Source organism: Scyliorhinus canicula, chromosome 9, assembly GCF_902713615.1.
Source record: "Scyliorhinus canicula chromosome 9, sScyCan1.1, whole genome shotgun sequence".
NCBI lineage: Eukaryota > Metazoa > Chordata > Chondrichthyes > Carcharhiniformes > Scyliorhinidae > Scyliorhinus > Scyliorhinus canicula.
The window spans coordinates 89,560,359-89,581,134 of NC_052154.1; the positions used below are offsets into that span (position 1 = coordinate 89,560,359).

Here is a 20,776-nt window from a genome sequence, read left to right on the forward strand (position 1 = left end):
ATTTATTCCTGTTTGCTAACCAATTCTCAGTCCATGCTAGTATATTTCCCTTAATTGCACTCGGCCTACTTTTATTTACTAACCTGTGTAGGAAGTCGTCTGAAAATCGAATATGCGCTATATCCTCAAAAAAATGACATGGCGGAAAACTCTACTGTTTTGACGCCGGCATGGGGACATAGTCTCAATAATGGAGAATCTAGCCCAATGGGTTCATGGTGAATCAGCAATGTTAAACCTCACTGACCAAATATTTACCATGAACTTGGTTCACACTCCTGACATAGAGACCTTCATATGAGTCAAAGTTTGCATTTGGTGTAGGAACAGGAAAGGCTAAAGTGAACAGGATGAGGTCGGGGCCTGAAATGAGCAGATGATTTGGGTGATTCAATAGTTTTGTTTGATGAAAGATGCTTCATTTTTGCACTTGTCAAAAGAATTTTGGTTTTCAGAAGGTGGCAAGGCAACTTTGATGTTACGTTTTATGACAAATTCCCCTGCAATGACATTCTGAAGGTTTTGTTGATGACTTATGACATTTTGTGACATGAATAAAAATTAGTGCTGCCCATATCCCATTGACCCCATTCATTTTTTTTGGTGTATTAACAATTTCTCTTTACGTCTTCAACTTTTAGTTCTATATACTTTTTCAATTTGCTACCTTAGTGGAATTAGCTACTCTTGTGGAGAAGACTTAAATATACCAATTCCATAACTGTTGTTTTATCCCTTCAGGACTATATCCATGAATTGATCTGTGTCACAGAGAGGGAGAAGTTTTTGGTGCCTGTAAAAGCTATCGGTGCACGTGCTGTCATGGACTTCCCAGATTTTATCAATTTCTCCGTGTGTCCTGTCAAACACAACACTCAGAAAACACTCCTGGTTCGGAACATTGGCAAAAGAGAAACAAAGTTCACCCTCCAAACCAAAAAGTAAGAACAGAAGTACTGTGTTTGTGGTGGATTGATGGTTGGGGGAAGGAATGCAGTGGCCTCTGGACATTCGCAGGTGTCTGTTCCTAGTCTCCTAATAGTCACACTATTCAAGAGCAATAACATTTAATTCTGTAATGTGGAGCTGAATGGTTAGGGAGATCAATAGCACTCAAACCTGGACTAATTAAATGGTTTGGCTCAGGGTTTCAACTTGGAGAAGTGGACGTGGATACACACTGATAACACAAATGTATAAATATTGATGACAATGGAGAAAAAATGGATTTGGGTGTAATGAAAACCCCCAAAAATGCTAGAAATACTCAGCAGGTCAGGAAGCACTTGTGGACACAGAGAAACAGAGATACTGGGTGAGATTTCCTTCTGAATTGAAGCCATTAAGTGACCAATTATTGACCACGTAGGGGCTGTTTTTATGGCTGGCAAGAGAAGTTCAGGGCTAGGGGGAGCCCAAAATATTAACCCTGTCCAGGCCTGCGGGGGAAGCGGGGGGGGGGGGGGGGGGGGGGGTGCGTGGTATCTCCATCAGAAGCCTCCTTTTAACATTGCGTGCCGTGCTGCCGCCTCATAAGGTCTGACCACTGAGAGGCCCCCCTCTCCCCATTGACCTCTGCACCAATTACTACCCCCCCCACCCCCGAAGGCCTCACCTATCCTTCATGCCATGAGACCCCCAAAACGTAATTGATCCTGGAATGGGCGGAGATGTGTTTGTCCGTCGACCCCTGAGATAGCAGGAAGGGAATCCCCATGATCTGAAACATCCTGACTAAGAACACAATTGGCAAGCTGAAGACAGACTTGAGATTAGAGTTTTCAAGCTTCACAGAGTTGATTCCCAGCAAAAGCAGTCAATGTTGTTTAATTACTGCACTGTCCCAGTGAGAAGCAGGTTCCCATTACATGGTTAAATTACTGACTGAAAATGTACAGAAAGCATAAGTCACTGAGTGATTTCTACCAGTACTGTCTGATACTATAACTGTGCAAAATACCTGTTTCGATGCTGCCATGTTTTCTTGGCAGAAATGCAAAGAAAGTTATGAAGTTAAGCTCTATTACAGCATTGACCTTCATTCTGTCTTGTGTTCCATCTCTGAGGTTTCATCACTGTCGGCAATTACTTGCACCAAGTAAACCGCAGCCTTAAAAATGTGTTTCTGTGTTATGCTTTGCTGAGGGGTCAGTGCAAGCCTACTGAACTTTCAGTCTCAAGAAACATTCACACAGGGCAATTCAGATAAATTATCCAATTATGTGACATGCTGGACAAACCGGATTGTATGACAAATTATCAAATGTTTACTTTTCCAACAAATTTCTTTTCGGGAGTTAGGGTATCCCTGGAATCTCTTTGAAGCCCACAGTCCATAAAGTGATAGAAGCAAAGTCTGCGCAGTGTGATTTAACCAAATTAACTTCAGTTAATCTTTAAGTAAAACAGTCTTCAACAGTAAAGTGCTGATCTCAGGACACATGGGAAGAATTGTGAATATTGTGAAGTAAAGCTTGCAAATTGGTATTCTAAGGCACGTTGCTTCATGTCCTTTACATTAATTTCTTCAGCACCACCTGCTCCACCACTTTGATAGGAACATTTGTGGAGGTTGGTCAGAATTCTAATTTCATTTCAGTTTGAACCCAAGCTGTAAGTGAGCCAGCATATACAGTGTTTGATATAATTGGGATCGCAGTATGCTTACTTACAGTGAAGGGCCATGGTTTTGATTTTAGGATCACACGAATGTTGAACTAGCTATTGTGCAGTATAGGTATTCTGCTTACCATTGTGGATGCAAGGATTACAGCTGATGACCTTACACCGATGAAGAAGTTGAAAGAATATCTCGCACAGATCAATACATTTTTGAAAGAAGTACATAGGACATAGAACGTACAGTGCAGAGAGAGACCATTCAGCCCATCGAGTCTGCACTGGCTCACTTAAGCCCTCACTTCCACCCTATCCCCGTAACTCAATAACCCCTCATCGCCTTTTTGATCACTAAGGGCAATTTATCATGGCCAATCCACCTAACCGGCACATCTTTGCACTGTGGGAGGAAACTGGAGCATCGGAAGAAACCCTCGCAGACAAAGGGAGAACGTGCAGACTCCACACAGACAGTGACCCAGCAGGGAATCGAACCTGGGACTCTGGCGCTGTGAAGTGCTGTGTAGTGAGCTTTAAAATAGCAGAAAAAGTATTTTTTGTAATATGTGCAAAAACCACCAACTGGTGCAGTCGTGGCTCCTCCCCCCCTCTCCCTTAACACTCCACTGCCACTTTGCAGTATTGGGATCAGAATTTCAACCCACATACTATAAAGCTGCCATCAGAATTCATTTTATGAAAAATGTCTAAACAAAAATATAATCAGAAAGGAATTGGAAAGTTCAGACTCTCAGTCCACATCCAGACTATGCGCCAGCCCATTGCCGTTCTCCGCAGTGGCTGGGTGGTGTCATGGAGCTGGATGCTTTTCTGAGTGGCAGCTGGAGGTGTCACGAAGCAGAGGAGCGATGGAAATTTCAAAGTGTTGGTCTGCGAGGCTCTTGAAGGAAATTGTCAATTTTGAGAGAACCAAACTGTGTAATCTCCACCACAGTATTTTAAGATTGTAAAGCTATAATGTAAGTCCTTGAGCTGCGTCCAGTCCTCTGCTGCAGTGACAATAGCATGCAGCAGCTGCTTGATAAATTTCATTTCAATACGCCTAGTCAACCAGCAGCCATGCTCCAATAGCTCTGAAGTTCTGATCAGAATCCACAAATCTTGTTGCAGTGAAGACAGAAATTAGTCAGAAAGCAGAAACCCAAAGGATAACCAAAGCTGCAGTAAGAGGTGCTGATCACATTTTCAGCTTTACATGCAAGGAAGACAAATGATTGCTGACCTTTCTCCGACTATTGGTGGAGATGGGAAGGGAACATAACATAGATTAAAGAAAATTAATATACTCAATTGGAAGAGAAAAGAGCCACTCTTATAAATCGTACACATTTGATCTTTGGGATCTGTCTCATAATTACTGTTGAGATTTCCACAGTGTCAACCTAAGGAAGAATGCAACATTAGTTACAGTGATACTGTCCCTCCCAGTTTTCAGAACGTGGTTGTTCTTGGAGCTCCTTGGATGCTGCACTTCACTCACCAAGCATGGGTCTTTGAGTCTCATTGTAGTCAGTAGATTATGTGCAGAGCCAATCTTCTTAATTATTTGGGCCTATCTTTATTGTACAATATCCCAATGATACTGTCAATGTGCATTTGGTAGAAAGCAGTCAGCACTTTCAAGTTTAAAACATGGAATCCTGGGGAGCTCTCCCTCTGGCTGCCTTAGGGTCTCCCTCGCGGACTTGGCACCACATGGAGGAGGAGGATACCCGCTCCTGGTGGCTGCCAACGTCACCACAGCCCTGAACTTCTGTGCCTCAGGATCATTCCAAGGCTCGAGTGGGAACTTGTGCAGCATATCACAACCTACAACCTACAAGTGCATCTGTGAGGTCACGGATCCTCTGTTTGCCCAGGAAGCTAACTAAGTGAACTTGGACCAGGACCAATAAGATGCCTGGGCAGAGGGATTCTCCTCCATGAATGGGATGCCCCAAGTCCAGGGGGTAATAGATGACCTTGCGCACACTATGCCATCAGGGAGTGCCCTACATCAACGGGAAGGGCTTCCACTCCCTGAATGTCTAATTTGACCACCACATGAAGACCATGAACATGTGTGCAGGCTTCCCAGGGAGTGTCCTTGACAGCTACATCCTGGCGCAGTCAGACATCCCCGGCATCTTCGAGGTCTGCCCCAGGATGGCCGGTTGGCTCTTGGGGGATAAGAGATACCTGCTGAGGACCTGGCTAATGTTGCTAGTATGGAGGCCAGTGACCAAGGCGAGACCTAATACGATGAAGCACGTGTGGCCACCTGGGTTGTCGTTGCGTGGTGCATTGGACTCCTCAAAATGCGATTCCTGGACCGCTCTGGTGGTGCACTGCAGTACACCCCACTCCCCTCCAAGAGGGTCGCCCACTTCATGGTGCCCTCCATAACCTGACATAGCAGTGGGGTGACATGTTTGTGGTGGAGGGGGAGGAATATGCGACCACCGAGTAGGAGGAGGAGCCAGGAGAGGCTGGAAGACAAGCCCGGAGAGGACCTGCAGGACGAGCCGAAGGATAGGAGACAGCAGTGAGGATCTGGCATGCCCGGAGTTCCAGGGAGGCCCTCATACTGATTCAAAAAGTTAGGGGGCATGGGATACAGGGAACTTTGGCTGTCTGGATACAGAATTGGCTGGCCAAAAGAAGACAGCGAGTGGCTGTGGCTAGAAAGTATTCTGCCTGGAGGGCGGTGACCAGTGGTATCCTGCAGGAATCTGTTCTGGGACCTCTGCTCTTTGTGGTTTTTATAAATGACTTGGATGATGAAGTGGAAGGGTGGGTTAGTAAGTTTGCCGATGACACGAAGATTAGTGGAGTTGTAGATAGTGTTGAGGGCTGTTGCAGGTAACAACAGGACAGTGACAGGATGCAGAGCTGGGCTGAGAAGTGGCAGATGGTGTTCAGTCTTGATAAATGTGAAGTGATTCATTTTGGAATGTCGGATTTGAGTGCTGAATACAGGGTTAAAGGCAGGATTCTTGGAAGTGTGCAGGAACAGAGGGATCTTGGGGCCCACGTAAATAAATCCCTCAATTTTGCCACCCAAGTTGTCAGGGTTGTTAAGAAGGCGTATGGTGTGTTGGCTTTCATTAACATGGGAATTAAGTTTAAGAGCCATGAGGTTTTGCTGCAGCTTTATAAAACCCTAGTTAGACCACACTTGGAATATTGTGTCCAGTTCTGGTCGCCTCATTATGGGGAGGATGTGGATGCTTTGGTGAGGGTACAGAGGAGATTTACCAGGATGCTGCCTGGTCTGGAGGACATGTCTTATAAAGAAAAGTTGAGGGAGATAGGGCTTTTCTCACTTTAGCGAAGAAGGCAGAGAGTTGACTTGATAGAGGTGTACAAGGTGATGAGAGGCATTGGATAGAGTGGATAGCCAGAAATTTTTCCCCAGGGTGGAAATGGTTGTCACGAGAGAACATAATTTTAAGGTGATTGGAGGAATGTATAGGGGAGATGTCAGAGGTAGGTTCTTTACACAGAGTGGTGGGTGTGTGGAATGCACTGGCAGTGGAAGTGGTGGAGTCTGAGTCATTAGGGACATTGAAGCTACTCTTGGACAGGCTCATGGACAGCATTAAATTGAAAGAGTATAGGTTAGGTTGATCTTAATTAGGATAAATGGTCGGCCCAACATCGTGGGCCAAAGGGCCTGTACTGTGCTGTACTGTTCTATGTTCTATGTACTCGCCCGCTTCATACAGGACGTAGCTTCGTCTGTCATCTTAGCCCCCCCCGACACACACACCACCACCACCTTATTCCATACTCCCAGGTTCTGTGTGACATCACTCCAGGGTGATGGGACTCTGTCGGCACAGTCGGTGGATCACTGTCAAAAGCAGGGGTTGATGATAACTCGCTGAGAGCTGAACGCTGGTGATCCTCAATCTATGCTGTGGTCTGACTCCTGTCTGTCACACATACCCCTGGCAGAGGGGGTGGGGTGATTGAAGGGGGGGGGGGGCGGCAGAAACCCAGGACCACTGTGCCTGGGGGGCTAGGACAAAAGTTTGGAGGCCAGCCAACACTGGAAAAAAGTGCCAGAGGCGTCATATTTCTTGGGTGCGACGTGTTTTAATGCTGTACATATGTGTCCCCAACTGCTGTACCCCTTTTTGGTGCGACCCCCCACTTCTCCACTCCTTCCAAAACTCTTTCCCCCCCACCCCCCACCCGCCCACCAAACTCCTACCCCATCACCCCCTACTTCCCTTCCCCCGCAGAACCCTTTCAGTTATCCTCAACCTGAGCTTTCAGTGCTCTATTGTGGCATCTAGGCGTGCCCCCAAGATGCACATCAGAGGTGGAGGCAGCCTGCTGCTTACCACATCCTGTGGCCTTCGATACCCCTAACAGGCGTCCTCTGGCGGCCCTGGGGCCGGAGGGCCCGAACCATTTGCCAGTGCAGCACATGCCTCACCGTGTCACACTCTTCCGGGGACTGACTCCGAGTCGTGCCATTGTCAGGAGGTGGAACTCGGGGCGAGCTGTTTTCCGCCGTCGCTACTCCATAGGGTGGTACGGGGTTGGCATCCCCCAACATCTCCTCCCACGGTGCCTTTAGGGCCAGCTGGATTGAGCCCCGGCTGCCTGTCTGGCCCTGCCAGCCCGTTGATCTCATGGCACTGTGTGGCTTCCCAATGTCTGCACCCTGTTGATGCCGCCCTCAGTGAGGCTCCTCGGTGCATGGAACATGCTGTGGAGTGCCTCATCAGGTCCACCTGTCACCGGGACATGTACCCCAGTGAATGGGACATGCTCTAGAGAGCCTTCGCAATGCCAAGCTGAGACTGGTACATGCTCCTCAGCGTCTCATAAAGGTCCACCTGGGACTGGATCACACCCCCCAACAAGTCAGACATGCTACTGAGGTGCTCAGCCATGGCCATCACTGACTGAGCCATGCCTTGTTCACCTCCATTCATTCTGCCGATTTTGTGCAGGAGGCTGTCCACTGTGACCGTCATCCTAGCAATGTTGACCTCGGTGCCTCTATTGCCAGTGGCACCTCCTGTGCCCGTAGCCTCTGGGAGACCTCCAATCAGCTATCGACCTGCTGGAGTGTCACTGATATTCCCTTCTGAATCTCACTAGCACTAGCTCCGGGTAAACCTGGTCCAAAGGCTCTGCACCTGACTGGGACCCAGCTGGGTCTTGGGATCCAGCAGACCTCCGACTGCTGTCTTGCCTGGGTGTTTCTGCCTCCTCTTGATGTGCAACAGCAACTGTGTGGTGCTCATCAGAATGTGCCCCAGAATCCTGACCACTATCGGCCACCGAGTTGTGTGTGTCTCTTGCTGGTGGAGAGTGGGGATAACAGCTGTGCTGCGAATATGGTGGTTTTCTCGGAGCTCGCCTTTGACATGTTCTCTTGGGATGTGGGGGTTGGACTAAATGAGCTGACACTGTCGGATGGAGATCCTGTGGGATAATGGACATGCGGTTAGTGGGAGAGAAGGATCATTCTGTCTGGCATTAACAACACGTGTGACAGGTCATCTGGTTGGCGGCTGATGGACCCTCACCTCTGCGCCATACACCAACATCGGTGACCGATTTGTCCTCGGCTATCCTCGCGACCTCCAGAGCCTGTACCTCGTAGGGATCCAGCACCCCATCGCCCATATGGGCCCTCTTCCATCTTTTTTGAGCTAACGTTTCCTATGGGGATGCAGAGAAGGCATTGTGAACCACACGTTTCATTGATTACAGGGGTAGGTGGGGTGGTGGGCGGGGTCTGGTGCCAGTGGGCTGGTGCCAACCCATCCATGCGGCCTGGTGGAGGTTGTTGATCTTATGGCACTGTGTGCCAGTCCTCCTGGTGATGTTCCCCTTGCTAACGGCCGCTGTCACTTCCTCCCAGGCGACGCTGGCTGCGCTGAGGTTGACCTTCTGAGCCCCTCAGGGGAACAGGGCATCCCGTCTTGACTCCACCGCGTCCAACAATCTGGCGAAGTTGGCATCCCCGAATCCTGAGGCTGGTCTCCTCCGTGGCATGGATGTGAGCTATTTGGGGTTTGCTCTGCGGATTCGCTTTAATTGCTGCTCCCCCTTGTTTGGGGAGGCTGCCGGGTGCTGTCGGGATCATTATTTATGTCCAGAAGCCCGTGTGGCCCGTTAAGCAGAGTAATTAACATTTGATACCAGTGACGGCCTCTTCGGGTCGAGTGTCAGGAAGCTCGCGGCAGTTCCTACTCGCTACCACACTTAGAAACGTTTCTGTTAAATCGCGTCCATAATCTCCCCCTGACAAAGCAGGCTGACTGTTCTTGATTAGTTCTTGCTTCTCTAAGTGGAGATTAATTTTGTCCTTCAGGATAATTACCTGGTTTTCCCTACTTCCCTTTTTGTATAATGGTATCACATTAGTTGTCTTCTGGGCCTCTGGCATTATTTCTTCAACCTTTTCACAGACCTCCTTAACCTCCTGGATATGGTTTCCAATTGCAAACTGCACTTGTCCACACTTTCAATAATGGAAATATAAGCAAATCAAGCAAGCCCTGGCATAATCTCTCAAGAAACATAATGGTATGATCAGAATTCTGCCAGAAAACATTGAATATCAAGGGACATAAATGAAAGGTTCTTTCACAAAAAATTTCGATTGAAATTGTAACAGTAAGGAAGAAGAAAGGTGAGTAAGATAAAGAACAGAAAGTATGTAGCAGAGACAAAACGCTTGGGAACAGCAGCTCATAAAATTGATAGCGAAGCTTCTGCCTCAACTTGTTTCTGAACAATCCAGTTTCTGAATAATACATGCACTTTTCTTGCTTTCTATGTTTCCTATCAAACTGGATTAATTTTGCGACAATGAGCATTCTTTTTCTGCAACTTGAGCTAAAATTGTATCACTGGCAGCCCCTGATACCTAGCTAGGGGTCTGGTCCTCCTTTCCCACTTTATTTGTATGTAACCAATAAATAGTAGCACTCCATTTCAGTTGATGGTAATAATATTAGAAAACTCGCAGTTACAGTGTTACAGAGGACCGCGTAAAATTACATAAAACTTACAGTACAGTTATTCAGCCCAACTGGCCTTTTCCAGTTTTTATACCCCATATATATCATCCTACTCTGTCCCCATATCCTACTAACATATAAATTATAAATTAGGACTGGCTGCTCAGATGGGCTGATCAATGGCAAATGGAATTCAATCCGGATAAGTGTAAGGTGGTATACTTGGGCGGGACCAACAAGGCAAGGGAATACACGATAAACGGCAGGACCCTGGGAAAAGCTGAGGATCAGACGGACCTTGGTGTGTATGCACAATAGTCCTTTAAGGGTGCAAGGCAGGTAGATACAGCGGTCAAGAAGGCATATGGTATATTTGCCTTTATTAGCCGAGGCAGAGTTTAAGAACAGGAAGGTTATGCTGGAACTGTACAAAATGTTGGTTAGAATAGTGTGTGCAGTTTTGGAATCCACATCATAATTGGGATATTATAGAACTGGAAAGGGTGCAGAGTAAATTTATCAGGATGCTGCGTGGGCTGGAGAGTCTTAGATATGAAGTGAGATTGGATAGACTGGGGTTGTTTTCCTTGGAGCAGAGAAGACTGAGAGGGGACATTATTGAGATGTATAAAATTATGAGGGGCATAGATAGAGTAGACAGGAAGAAATATTTCCCCTTGGTGGAGGGATCAATGACCAGGGGGCATAGATTTAAGGTAAGGGGCAGGGAGTGTGAGGAAACTCTTTTTCATCCAGAGTGTTGGGAGTCTGGAACTCACTGCCTGAGAGGGTGGTGGAGGTAAAGATCCTCATAAGATTTAATAATAATAATAATCTTTTATTGTCACAAGTATGAAGTTATTGTGAAAATCCCCTAGTCCCCACAGTCCGGCACCTGTTCGGGTAAGCCGGTACAGGAATTGAACCCACGCTGCTGGCCTTGTTCTGCATTAAAAACCAAACAAGTATTTAGATGTGCATTTGCTTTGCCAAGGCATACAAAGCTCTGGGCCAAGTGCAGGAAAATTTGATCAGAATACTTGGGTAGTTGTTTTTGACTGGTGCAGACGCAATCAGCCGGAGGGCGTTTTCTATCCTGTCGACCTCTATGCCTCTATGTCAGGAAAAGAATCCGAGGAGCGGGAAGGAGTCAGACAGGCAACCTGAATCTGAGGTGCATTGTTATTGTTGCAGGGGGGATCATCTTCAGGAGTCCTGCCATGTTCAGGAGCTCATGCACTTCTGATGCAACTGAAGGGGGCATATTCAAGCATGTTGCTGCGCGAGGCAAAGCCCGCCAATGCAAACGAAAAAAAAACAGCAGCAGCAGCACTCCACAGCGCCATTGATAGTAGAGGAGAAGAGCTGTGAAGAAGAGCATGCAATGTATTGGTTGAATGTAGCCCAATTGAATAAGAGAGCTCCAATTGAAATTGTCTAAAGGGAGGGCGACCCAGTGGAGCAGTAGTTCGTACTGCTGGCTCACGGCATCCAGGACCTGTGTTTGATCCCGGCCCCGGGTCTCTGTCTGTGTGGAGGTTGCACATTCTTCCCTGCCTGTGTGGATCTCACCCCCATGATCCAAAGATGGTAGCAGCAAAGAGGACAGCACGGTAGAACAGTGGTTATCACTGTTCCTTCACAGTACCAGGGCCCCAGGTTCTATTCTCGGTCACTGTCTGTGCGGAGTCTGCACTTTCTCCCTGTGTATGCATGTATTTCCTCCAGGTGCTCCGTTTCTTCCCACAAGTCCTGAAAGACGTGCTGTTAGGTGGATTGGACATTCTGAATTCTCCCTCTGCGTACCCGAACAGGCACCGGAATGTGTCGACTAGGGCCTTTTCACAGTAACTTCATTGCAGTGTTAATGTAAGCCTACTTGACAATAACATTTTTTATTATTATTATGTGCAAGGTAGGTGTGGCCACGCTAAATTGCCCCATAATTGGTCAGAAAATTCTAAAAAAAGAAATTGTCTTATGGGTAAATGGTAGACCCCTTAAAATGGAAGTCAACACCGAGGCTTTGGTAACCGCAGTGGGCAAGCAGACTTTCAAATATCTTTGTGCAGAATGCAGTCTTTAAACCTGAAGGTATACAGCCAAATTTTCAACATACTCCGGGGAGATTTTGAAGATCCTCGGAACAGCCAATACCCCCGTGGCCGACAGAGGGCAGGAGGCCAATCTGCTTTGGTTGTTGTGGAAGGGCATAGACCCAGTCTGTTGGGAAGATTAGGCTCAATTGGCTGAAAATGTTCAAAATATATAACGCCCTCCAAGATGTATTAAGGAGGTATGAAGATGTCTTCCACAAGGAAGGGCATAAAAGCCAAGATTTCTGTCAATCCAGATTTGATGACCAAGTTCTTCAGAGCCAGACCTGTGGCATTCGTATTGCATGAGAAGGTTGAAGCAGACTAAAGAGATTTGAAGAACTGGGAGTAATTGAGCTGGTCCAGTTTTCAGAGTGGGCTGCGCCAATAGCTCCTGATCTTATCCCTGCTCTCCGCCAAATTCGGAACCACTCGTCCATCCTCCCCGGGGCAAACCTGTGATTATCACAGATTGGGGACCACACCAATGCTCCCACATGTCTCCTCCACTGCCCCCAGACTCTCAGGGTCACCACCACCACTGGACTGATGGAGTACCGTGCCAGCGGGAACGGCAGAGGCACTGTTACCAACGCCCCCAGACTTGTGCCCTTGCAAGAAGCCGCCTCCATGTGCTCCCACGCCGGCTCCCCCCCCACCAGCCACCTCCTCATGATATATCGACCTCCCACATCCGAAACTATTCTTCCCACCTCAAATGTTACCCGCTTATTAACCAAGATCGCAACCTCTCTAGCCTTTGTATCCAGCCCCGAGTGAAAAACCTGACTAATCCAGCCTTTCCTCAACCTGACCTGGTCCACTACTCTAAGGTGCATCTCCTGCAACATTACCACATCCACCTTCAGTCCCCTCAGGTGCGCAAACACACGTGCCATGTTTACCGGCCCATTTAGCCCCCGAACATTCCAGGTGATCAGCCTAGTTGGAGGGCAAAGTGCCCCCCCCCCCTCCGATCAGTCATCCCCTTTCTTGGGCCCGCCTCCAGCCCCTGCGCCGCACCTCCTTCGGTCCATCCCCAGCGGCCCCCCCCCCCCCCCCCCCCCCCAGCAACACTATAAAATCTAACCCATCCGGTAAACTAAATGTATGCACACCCCCCACTGTGCTTCCGTGAGCTAGCTCACCCAGCTAGTTTGGTGTCCCCCGCCCGCTGCGCCAAGAAGTCTCCCACCTATTGTTCCCTCACTCCCCTCCCCTCGCTCATACAAACAAATTCCCTCATCTAACAATCCCCAGACAATCACCCCACAGCAAGAAAATACAAAAACAAAAGCACTACCCACCGAAACTCAAACAGGCACATCTCCATCCCACAAAAATGCACATCAATAAGAACAAAAGGGACACTGCCAACATCCACTGAGAAAAGAACCCAAAAACGAAAAATCGACTTCCCCCCCCCCCCACCTTTTCTTAAACAGAACCCCAAAAACAGAAACAAAACTGTAAGAGGCATAACCAATTTAAAACAGGAAAACAAAACCCCCCAAAAAAGGGGGGAAAAAGGGGGCCCAATATAGGCCAACAAGTTGTCTCAAAGTTCGAGAGTTCCCAGACCCTCACCAGACTTTTTCTTTTAGAAAAGTCTAGCGCCTCATCGAGCAACTCAAAAATAGTGATACTGGTCCTCATGTGTGACCCAAAGACGAGCAGGATACAGCAGACCGAACATCTTGAAGAAGATAGACTTGACTTAGAACATAGAACATAGAACATAGAACGATACAGCGCAGTACAGGCCCTTCGGCCCTCGATGTTGCACCGACATGGAAAAAAAACTAAAGGCCATCTAACCTACACTATGCCCTTATCATCAATATGCTTATCCAATAAATTTTTAAATGCCCTCAATGTTGGCGAGTTCACTACTGTTGCAGGTAGGGCATTCCACGGCCTCACCACTCTTTGCGTAAAAAACCCACCTCTGACCTCTGTCCTATATCTATTACCCCTCAATTTAAGGCTATGTCCCCTCGTGCTAGCCACCTCCATCCGCGGGAGAAGGCTTTCGCTGTCCACCCTATCTAACCCTCTGATCATTTTGTATGCCTCTATTAAGTCACCTCTTAACCTTCTTCTCTCTAACGAAAACAACCTCAAGTCCATCAGCCTTTCCTCATAAGATTTTCCCTCCATACCAGGCAACATCCTGGTAAATCTTCTCTGCACCCTTTCCAAAGCTTCCACGTCCTTCCTATAATGAGGCGACCAGAACTGTATGCAATACTCCAAATGCGGCCGTACTAGAGTTTTGTACAACTGCAACATGACCTCATGGCTCCGGAACTCAATCCCTCTACCAATAAAGGCCAACACACCATAGGCCTTCTTCACAACCCTATCAACCTGGGTGGCAACTTTCAGGGATCTATGTACATGGACACCGAGATCCCTCTGCTCATCCACACTACCAAGAATTTTACCATTAGCCAAATATTCCGCATTCCTGTTATTCTTTCCAAAGTGAATCACCTCACACTTCTCCACATTAAACTCCATTTGCCACCTCTCAGCCCAGCTCTGCAGCTTATCTATGTCCCTCTGTAACCTGCAACATCCTTCCGCACTGTCTACAACTCCACCGACTTTAGTGTCGTCTGCAAATTTACTCACCCATCCTTCTGCGCCCTCCTCTAGGTCATTTATAAAAATGACAAACAGCAACGGCCCCAGAACAGATCCTTGTGGTACGCCACTCGTAACTGAACTCCATTCTGAACATTTCCCATCAACTCCCACTCTCTGTCTTCTTTCAACTAGCCAATTTCTGATCCACATCTCTAAACCCTCCCAGCCTCCGTATTTTCTGCAATAGCCGACCGTGGGGAACCTTATCAAACGCTTTACTGAAATCCATATACACCACATCAACTGCTCTACCCTCGTCTACCTGTTCAGTCACCTTCTCAAAGAACTCGATAAGGTTTGTGAGGCATGACCTACCCTTCACAAAACCATGCTGACTGTCCCTAATCATATTATTCCTATCTAGGTGATTATAAATCGTATCTTTTATAATCCTCTCCAAGACTTTACCCACCACAGACGTTAGGCTCACCGGCCTATAGTTACCGGGGTTATCTCTACTCCCCTTCTTGAACAAAGGGACCACATTTGCTATCCTCCAGTCCTCTGGCACTATTCCTGTAGCCAATGATGACCTAAAAATCAAAGCCAAAGGCTCAGCAATCTCTTCCCTGGCTTCCCAGAGAATCCTAGGATAAATCCCATCTGGCCCCGGGGACTTATCTATTTTCACCTTGTCCAGAATTGCCAACACTTCTTCCCTACGCACCTCAATGCCATCTATTCTAATAGTTTGGGTCTCAGCATTCTCCTCCACAATATTATCTTTTTCTTGAGTGAATACTGACGAAAAGTATTCATTTAGTATCTCGCTTATCTCCTCAGCCTCCACACACAACTTCCCACCACTGTCCTTGACTGGCCCTACTCTTACCCTAGTCATTCTTTTATTCCTGACATACCTATAGAAAGCTTTTGGGTTTTCCTTGATCCTACCTGCCAAAGACTTCTCATGTCCCCTCCTTGCTCGTCTCAGCTCTCTCTTTAGATCCTTCCTCGCTTCCTTGTAACTATCAAGCGCCCCAACTGAAACTTCATGCCTCATCTTCACATAGGCCTCCTTCTTCCTCTTAACAAGAGATTCCACTTCTTTGGTAAACCACGGTTCCCTCGCTCGACCCCTTCCTCCCTGCCTGACTGGTACGTACTTATCAAGAACATGCAATAGCTGTTCCTTGAACAAGCTCCACATATCCAGTGTGCCCAACCCTTGCAGCCTACTTCTCCAACCAACACATCCTAAGTCATGTCTAATGGCATCATAATTGCCCTTCCCCCAGCTATAACTCTTGCCCTGCGGGGTATACTTATCCCTTTCCATCACTAACGTAAAGGTCACCGAATTGTGGTCACTGTTTCCAAAGTGCTCACCTACCTCCAGATCTAACACCTGGCCTGGTTCATTACCCAAAACCAAATCCAATGTGGCCTCGCCTCTTGTTGGCCTGTCAACATATTGTGTCAGGAAACCCTCCTGCACACATTGTACAAAGAACGACCCATCTAATGTACTCGAACTATATCTTTTCCAGTCAATATTTGGAAAGTTAAAGTCTCCCATAACAACTACCCTGTTACTTTCGCTCTTTTCCAGAATCATCTTCGCCATCCTTTCCTCTACATCCCTAGAACTATTAGGTGGCCTATAGAAAACTCCCAACAGGGTGACCTCTCCTTTCCTGTTTCTAACCTCAGCCCATACTACCTCAGAAGAAGAGTCCCCATCTAGCATCCTTTCCGCCACCGTAATACTGTCCTTGACTAGCAGCGCCACACCTCCCCCTCTTTTGCCCCCTTCTCTGAGCTTACTAAAACACCTAAACCCCGGAACCTGCAACAACCATTCCTGTCCCTGCTCTATCCATGTCTCTGAAATGGCCACAACGTCGAAGTCCCAGGTACCAACCCATGCTGCCAGTTCCCCTACCTTATTTCGTATACTCCTGGCATTGAAGTAGACACACTTCAAACCACCTACCTGAACACTGGCACCCTCCTGCGAAGTCAAATCTGTGCTCCTGACCTCCATACTCTCAATCTCCCGTACCCCAAAACTACAATCCAGGTTCCCATGCCCCTGCTGAATTAGTTTAAACCCCCCCAAAGAGCACTAACAAATCTCCCCCCCAGGATATTGGTGCCCCTCAGGTTCAGATGTAGACCATCCTGTCTATAGAGGTCCCACCTTCCCCAGAAAGAGCCCCAGTTATCCAGAAATCTGAATCCCTCCCGCCTGCACCATCCCTGTAGCCACGTGTTTAATTGCTCTCTCTCCCTATTCCTCATCTCACTATCACGTGGCACGGGCAACAACCCAGAGATAACAACTCTGTTTGTTCTCGCTCTGAGCTTCCATCCTAGCTCCCTAAAGGCCTGCCTGACATCCTTGTCCCCTTTCCTACCTATGTCGTTAGTGCCAATGTGGACTACGACTTGGGGCTGCTCCCCCTCCCCCTTAAGGACCTGGAAAACACGATCCGAGACATCACTTACCCTTGCACCTGGGAGGCAACATACCAAACGTGAGTCTCTCTCGCTCCCACAAAATCTCCTATCTGTGCCCCTGACTATTGAGTCCCCAATTACTAATGTTCTACTCCTTTCCCCCCTTCCCTTCTGAGCAACAGGGACAGACTCCGTGCAAGAGGCCCGTACCCCATGGCTTACCCCTGGTAAGTCGTCCCCCCCACAAGTATCCAAAACGGTATACTTGTTACTCAGGGGAACGACCGCAGGGGGTCCCTGCACTGACTGCTTCTTCCCAGTCCCTCTTACAGTTACCCATCTATCTCCAGTCTTTGGTGTAACTACTTCCCTGAAGCTCCTATCTATGACCCCCTCTGCCTCCCGAATGATCCGAAGTTCATCCAGCTCAAGCTCCAGGTCCCTAACACGGTTTTTCAGGAGCTGGAGTTGGGTGCACTTCCCACAGATGAAATCAGCAGGGACACTGACGGCGTCCCTCACCTCAAACATTCTGCAGGAGGAGCATTGTACTGCCTTCCCTGACATCACCTCTAGATTAAAAAAAACAAGAAAAAGAAAAATAAAGGAAGAGCTTACCTGATATTACCTCAAACCCTGCTCCCGCTGATAGTTAAGCAAATTTAAAGGCACTCACTCACCTTCACGACAGGCCCCTGCTCCCGCTTCCCAACCACCGTGGGGTGGGGGGGTTGGTTAGAGGAGGAGGTAGGGTGGGAAACACTCACAAGGTGTTTCGGGTTTAACTGTCACTTGCCAACAGCCCCTCCACAAACCACCTTCAACTTAGGCTGACCGCACTGCACGTATGCAAATTCCCCCAGAACAGCTGATCAGTAGCTCTGCTCTGCTGCCCTCTGCTGGATCAATGGTTAAAGCCTGCTCTCTTCCTCGGCACCTCCACGCTCAGGTCCTGGTACATCCGCAGGATACTCTTGTCCCACTTACAACTCCGCGTTCGTTTGGCCCAACGAAGAATGCATTCCTTGCCCAGGAACCTATGGAATCTCAGCACCATTGCCCTCGGAGGGTCCTCCGCTCGCGGCTTCCTTGCACGCGCCCGATATGCCCTGTCCACCTCTAACGGTCGGGGGAATGCCCCCTCTCCCAGCAGTTTTTCGAACATACTCACTGGGGTGATGTGTGCCCCAGCGTCTGCTCCCTCAGCCCCCTCCGGGAGCCTGACAATTCTTAAGTTCTGCCGGCGGGACCGATTCTCAAGGTCCTCCACCTTCTCCAGGAGCCTTTTCTGCTTGTCCTGAAGCATCCCCACCTCCAGCTCCACCGCTGCTTGATGCTCCTCCTGCTCAGCCAGCACCTTCTCAATCTTCTTGATCGCCCGATCCTGGGCGTTCAATCTATGCTCTAGCTGATCGATTGATTCTTTAATCGGGTCCAAACATTCCCGCTGCTGCTTGGCAAAACCATCCTGGATGGCCTGCATCCCCTGCTCCGTTTGTCGCTGTGCAGCCACTCCAGGGGTCCGGTCCTCAGCCATACTGTCTCCCGCTGCAGCTTCAACACAGCTCTTGGGTAACTTCTTATTTCTGCCTTTTCGTGCAATTCTGGTTCTTTGCTCCATACACTAATACGTAGAAACGGTGCCCAATTGCCTCAGCCTACGAATTCACCGTTTAAAACCAGAAAAAAGTCTGGGGGACAGGTCCAAAAATCCAACCAGAGCGGGAGCCACCAAATGTGCGACTTACTCCTTCATAGCCGCCACCGGAAGTCCTGTTCTTATTTTTTTAACCAGATTATTTTTCTCCTGGACACAATTTTAGATATTTTCCACTGCTTTATTTACCATTCCAATCTCCTCAAATTAGCTTTTTTCTAGTCTATTGTTGATGTCCTTCTCAATCTTTATCTTAAACCTAGTTATGTTATAATCTATAACTAATTATGTTATGAACTCAGATGCTCCCTTATACTTAATTCCCTTACCTGCTCTCACCTGTTTATCATTACTGAGTTCAGCAGGGATTCCTCACATCTGCTTCTTACAGACTGCAGAGGAAAGGAGTCCTGAACATATTGTCAAAGCTCTGTTCCCTTTCCCTACCTACCAGTTTATTTGTGTGTAGTTGAAATAAACCATGATCATTATTTTTTACTTTTATTCATTTCATTGATTTGCTTAAATCTGTCTTCCTGCACTTTTGGGTGGTCTCTTAGCATGATATATTTGTTTCACTTATCTCAATTCTTCTGCTTTATTCTGCTTTTAGTAGTGCAGAGACACTTTGCTCAGTATTCAAGAGTCAAACTAAGGTTCTATTTAAGTTTGGCATTAGCTCCCTGCTTTTGTATTCTGTTCTTCTTTAAATAAATTTCAGTACTTTGTTTGCACTCCTTAATGCCCTGTGCTCAGTAAATTATTGATCTGTTTTCCCAAATGTATTTGTTATTTGCTCGGTTTAGTTTCTTACCTTCCAAGGAATTAGTGATCTCCTATTCCTCCTGCCAAAATCAACTACCTCACACTCAGCTGTTTTGAATTTCATTTTCTGTTTACTTACCCATTGTTCAATCTTGTTTGGGTGTTCCTGTGTGTTGATCAGTCCTCCACATTATTATGTTTCCTGGTCAGCTGCAGATTTCAACCTAATGCTTCTAATTTCCGAGCCTATATCATTCATGTAAACGGTGAAGGGCACCCGGTTCCTGGGATGCCACTTCAGCTGGATCAAGAAATGTCCTCAACTTGTACCCTCTGTTTTTAGTTTTGTACCAGTCTGTTTTATAGTATTCACTTTCCTAACTGATCCCTAACGCCACATTCACTGACCGTTATCATAAATCTCCTTATGAAAGACCATTTGATAGTCCATTTCTACCATATTTAGTACACTGCCTTTGTCTACTCTTTCTGCTATTTTTTCAAATAAGTTCTGAAGAAGAATCGTGTTCGAATTGAAACATTAACACTGTTTCTCTTTCCATAGATGCTGCCAGACTTGTTGGCTTTTTCCAGCATTTTGTTTTTATTTTAAAATAAACATGACTTTCTTTTCAGAAATCGATGCTGACTTTTTAAAGTTAACTTCTCCGATTCTATCTGTTTTTTATCTGATCTTCGAGCAAGGATTCTAATTGTTTACTACCATTGACATTAAGTTAATTGGTTTATAGTTCCCTAGGTTTATTCACTATTTATCCTTCAAGAAAGGCTTGAAGAGGAATGCAGAAACTTTGCTGCCCTGAGGTTATTTTGCAAGGTTGGAAGCTAGTGCATAAAGTTTTGTAGAGATGTATGCTGGATCAAAAATCCCAAAAATTCTTCTCGGGACTGGCTGGAAAGGCCTCTTGTGAAATGCTCGGTTCCCTTGTCTCTGGCTCAGATGATGAACCCTTGGTTGTGACTACTGGATCCGCTTGCTTTGCTGTTGAGGCTGCAGTGTGGTCCACGGCTTTCACAACTGTCTCCCTTGTCGGCCCACCAGATAAGATACAGGCCCAGATCTTGCTACAATGTTTCCCGGTAACCATGCTGATCCTCTCCCGAAATTTCTGACAAGAACCGGACCTTCTGTTTTGAAGGCTCTATTGCCTTTTGTCGAGTTGCATTGCATATCTTTAATCTGGATGAAACTGGAATTCTTCTCCGGTAAAGGCGGTGCCGTTAGCCAAAATTCTAACTTCTGGGAGACCATGAAGTGCAAAAATCCATCTTAAAGTTTAAATGGTAGCTGATGAAGCTGTTGTACTAATTTCTTGGATGTCTAACCATCTGGAATGGGTGTCTGCCAGTACCAAGAACATTTTACCTAAGAAAGGTCCAGCAAAATCTATATGCAAACTGGTCCAAGGGTGGCCCGGCCATTTCCAAGGATGAAGTTGAGCTGCAGGTGGCAGGGTCTGCTGTGACTGACAGTCGGCACACTGGTGGGCCTGATGTTCGATGTCTTTACCAATGCCTGGCCATCATTTTTGTTTTGGTTTGACCCAGGGTGCGCACCATGAAGTTCT

At 47.2% G+C, this 20,776-nt stretch overlaps 1 protein-coding gene across 1 annotated transcript in view; it reads left to right on the forward strand.

Moving 5' to 3' along the window:
- hydin (HYDIN axonemal central pair apparatus protein) overlaps window positions 1–20,776 on the forward strand; it is a 1,231,368-nt gene that overhangs the window by 159,026 nt on the left and 1,051,566 nt on the right. The window contains exon 7 of the mRNA XM_038807144.1: window positions 742–941. Coding sequence (XP_038663072.1) covers window positions 742–941 — 200 coding nt within the window. The remainder of the gene's footprint in view (window positions 1–741; window positions 942–20,776) is intronic.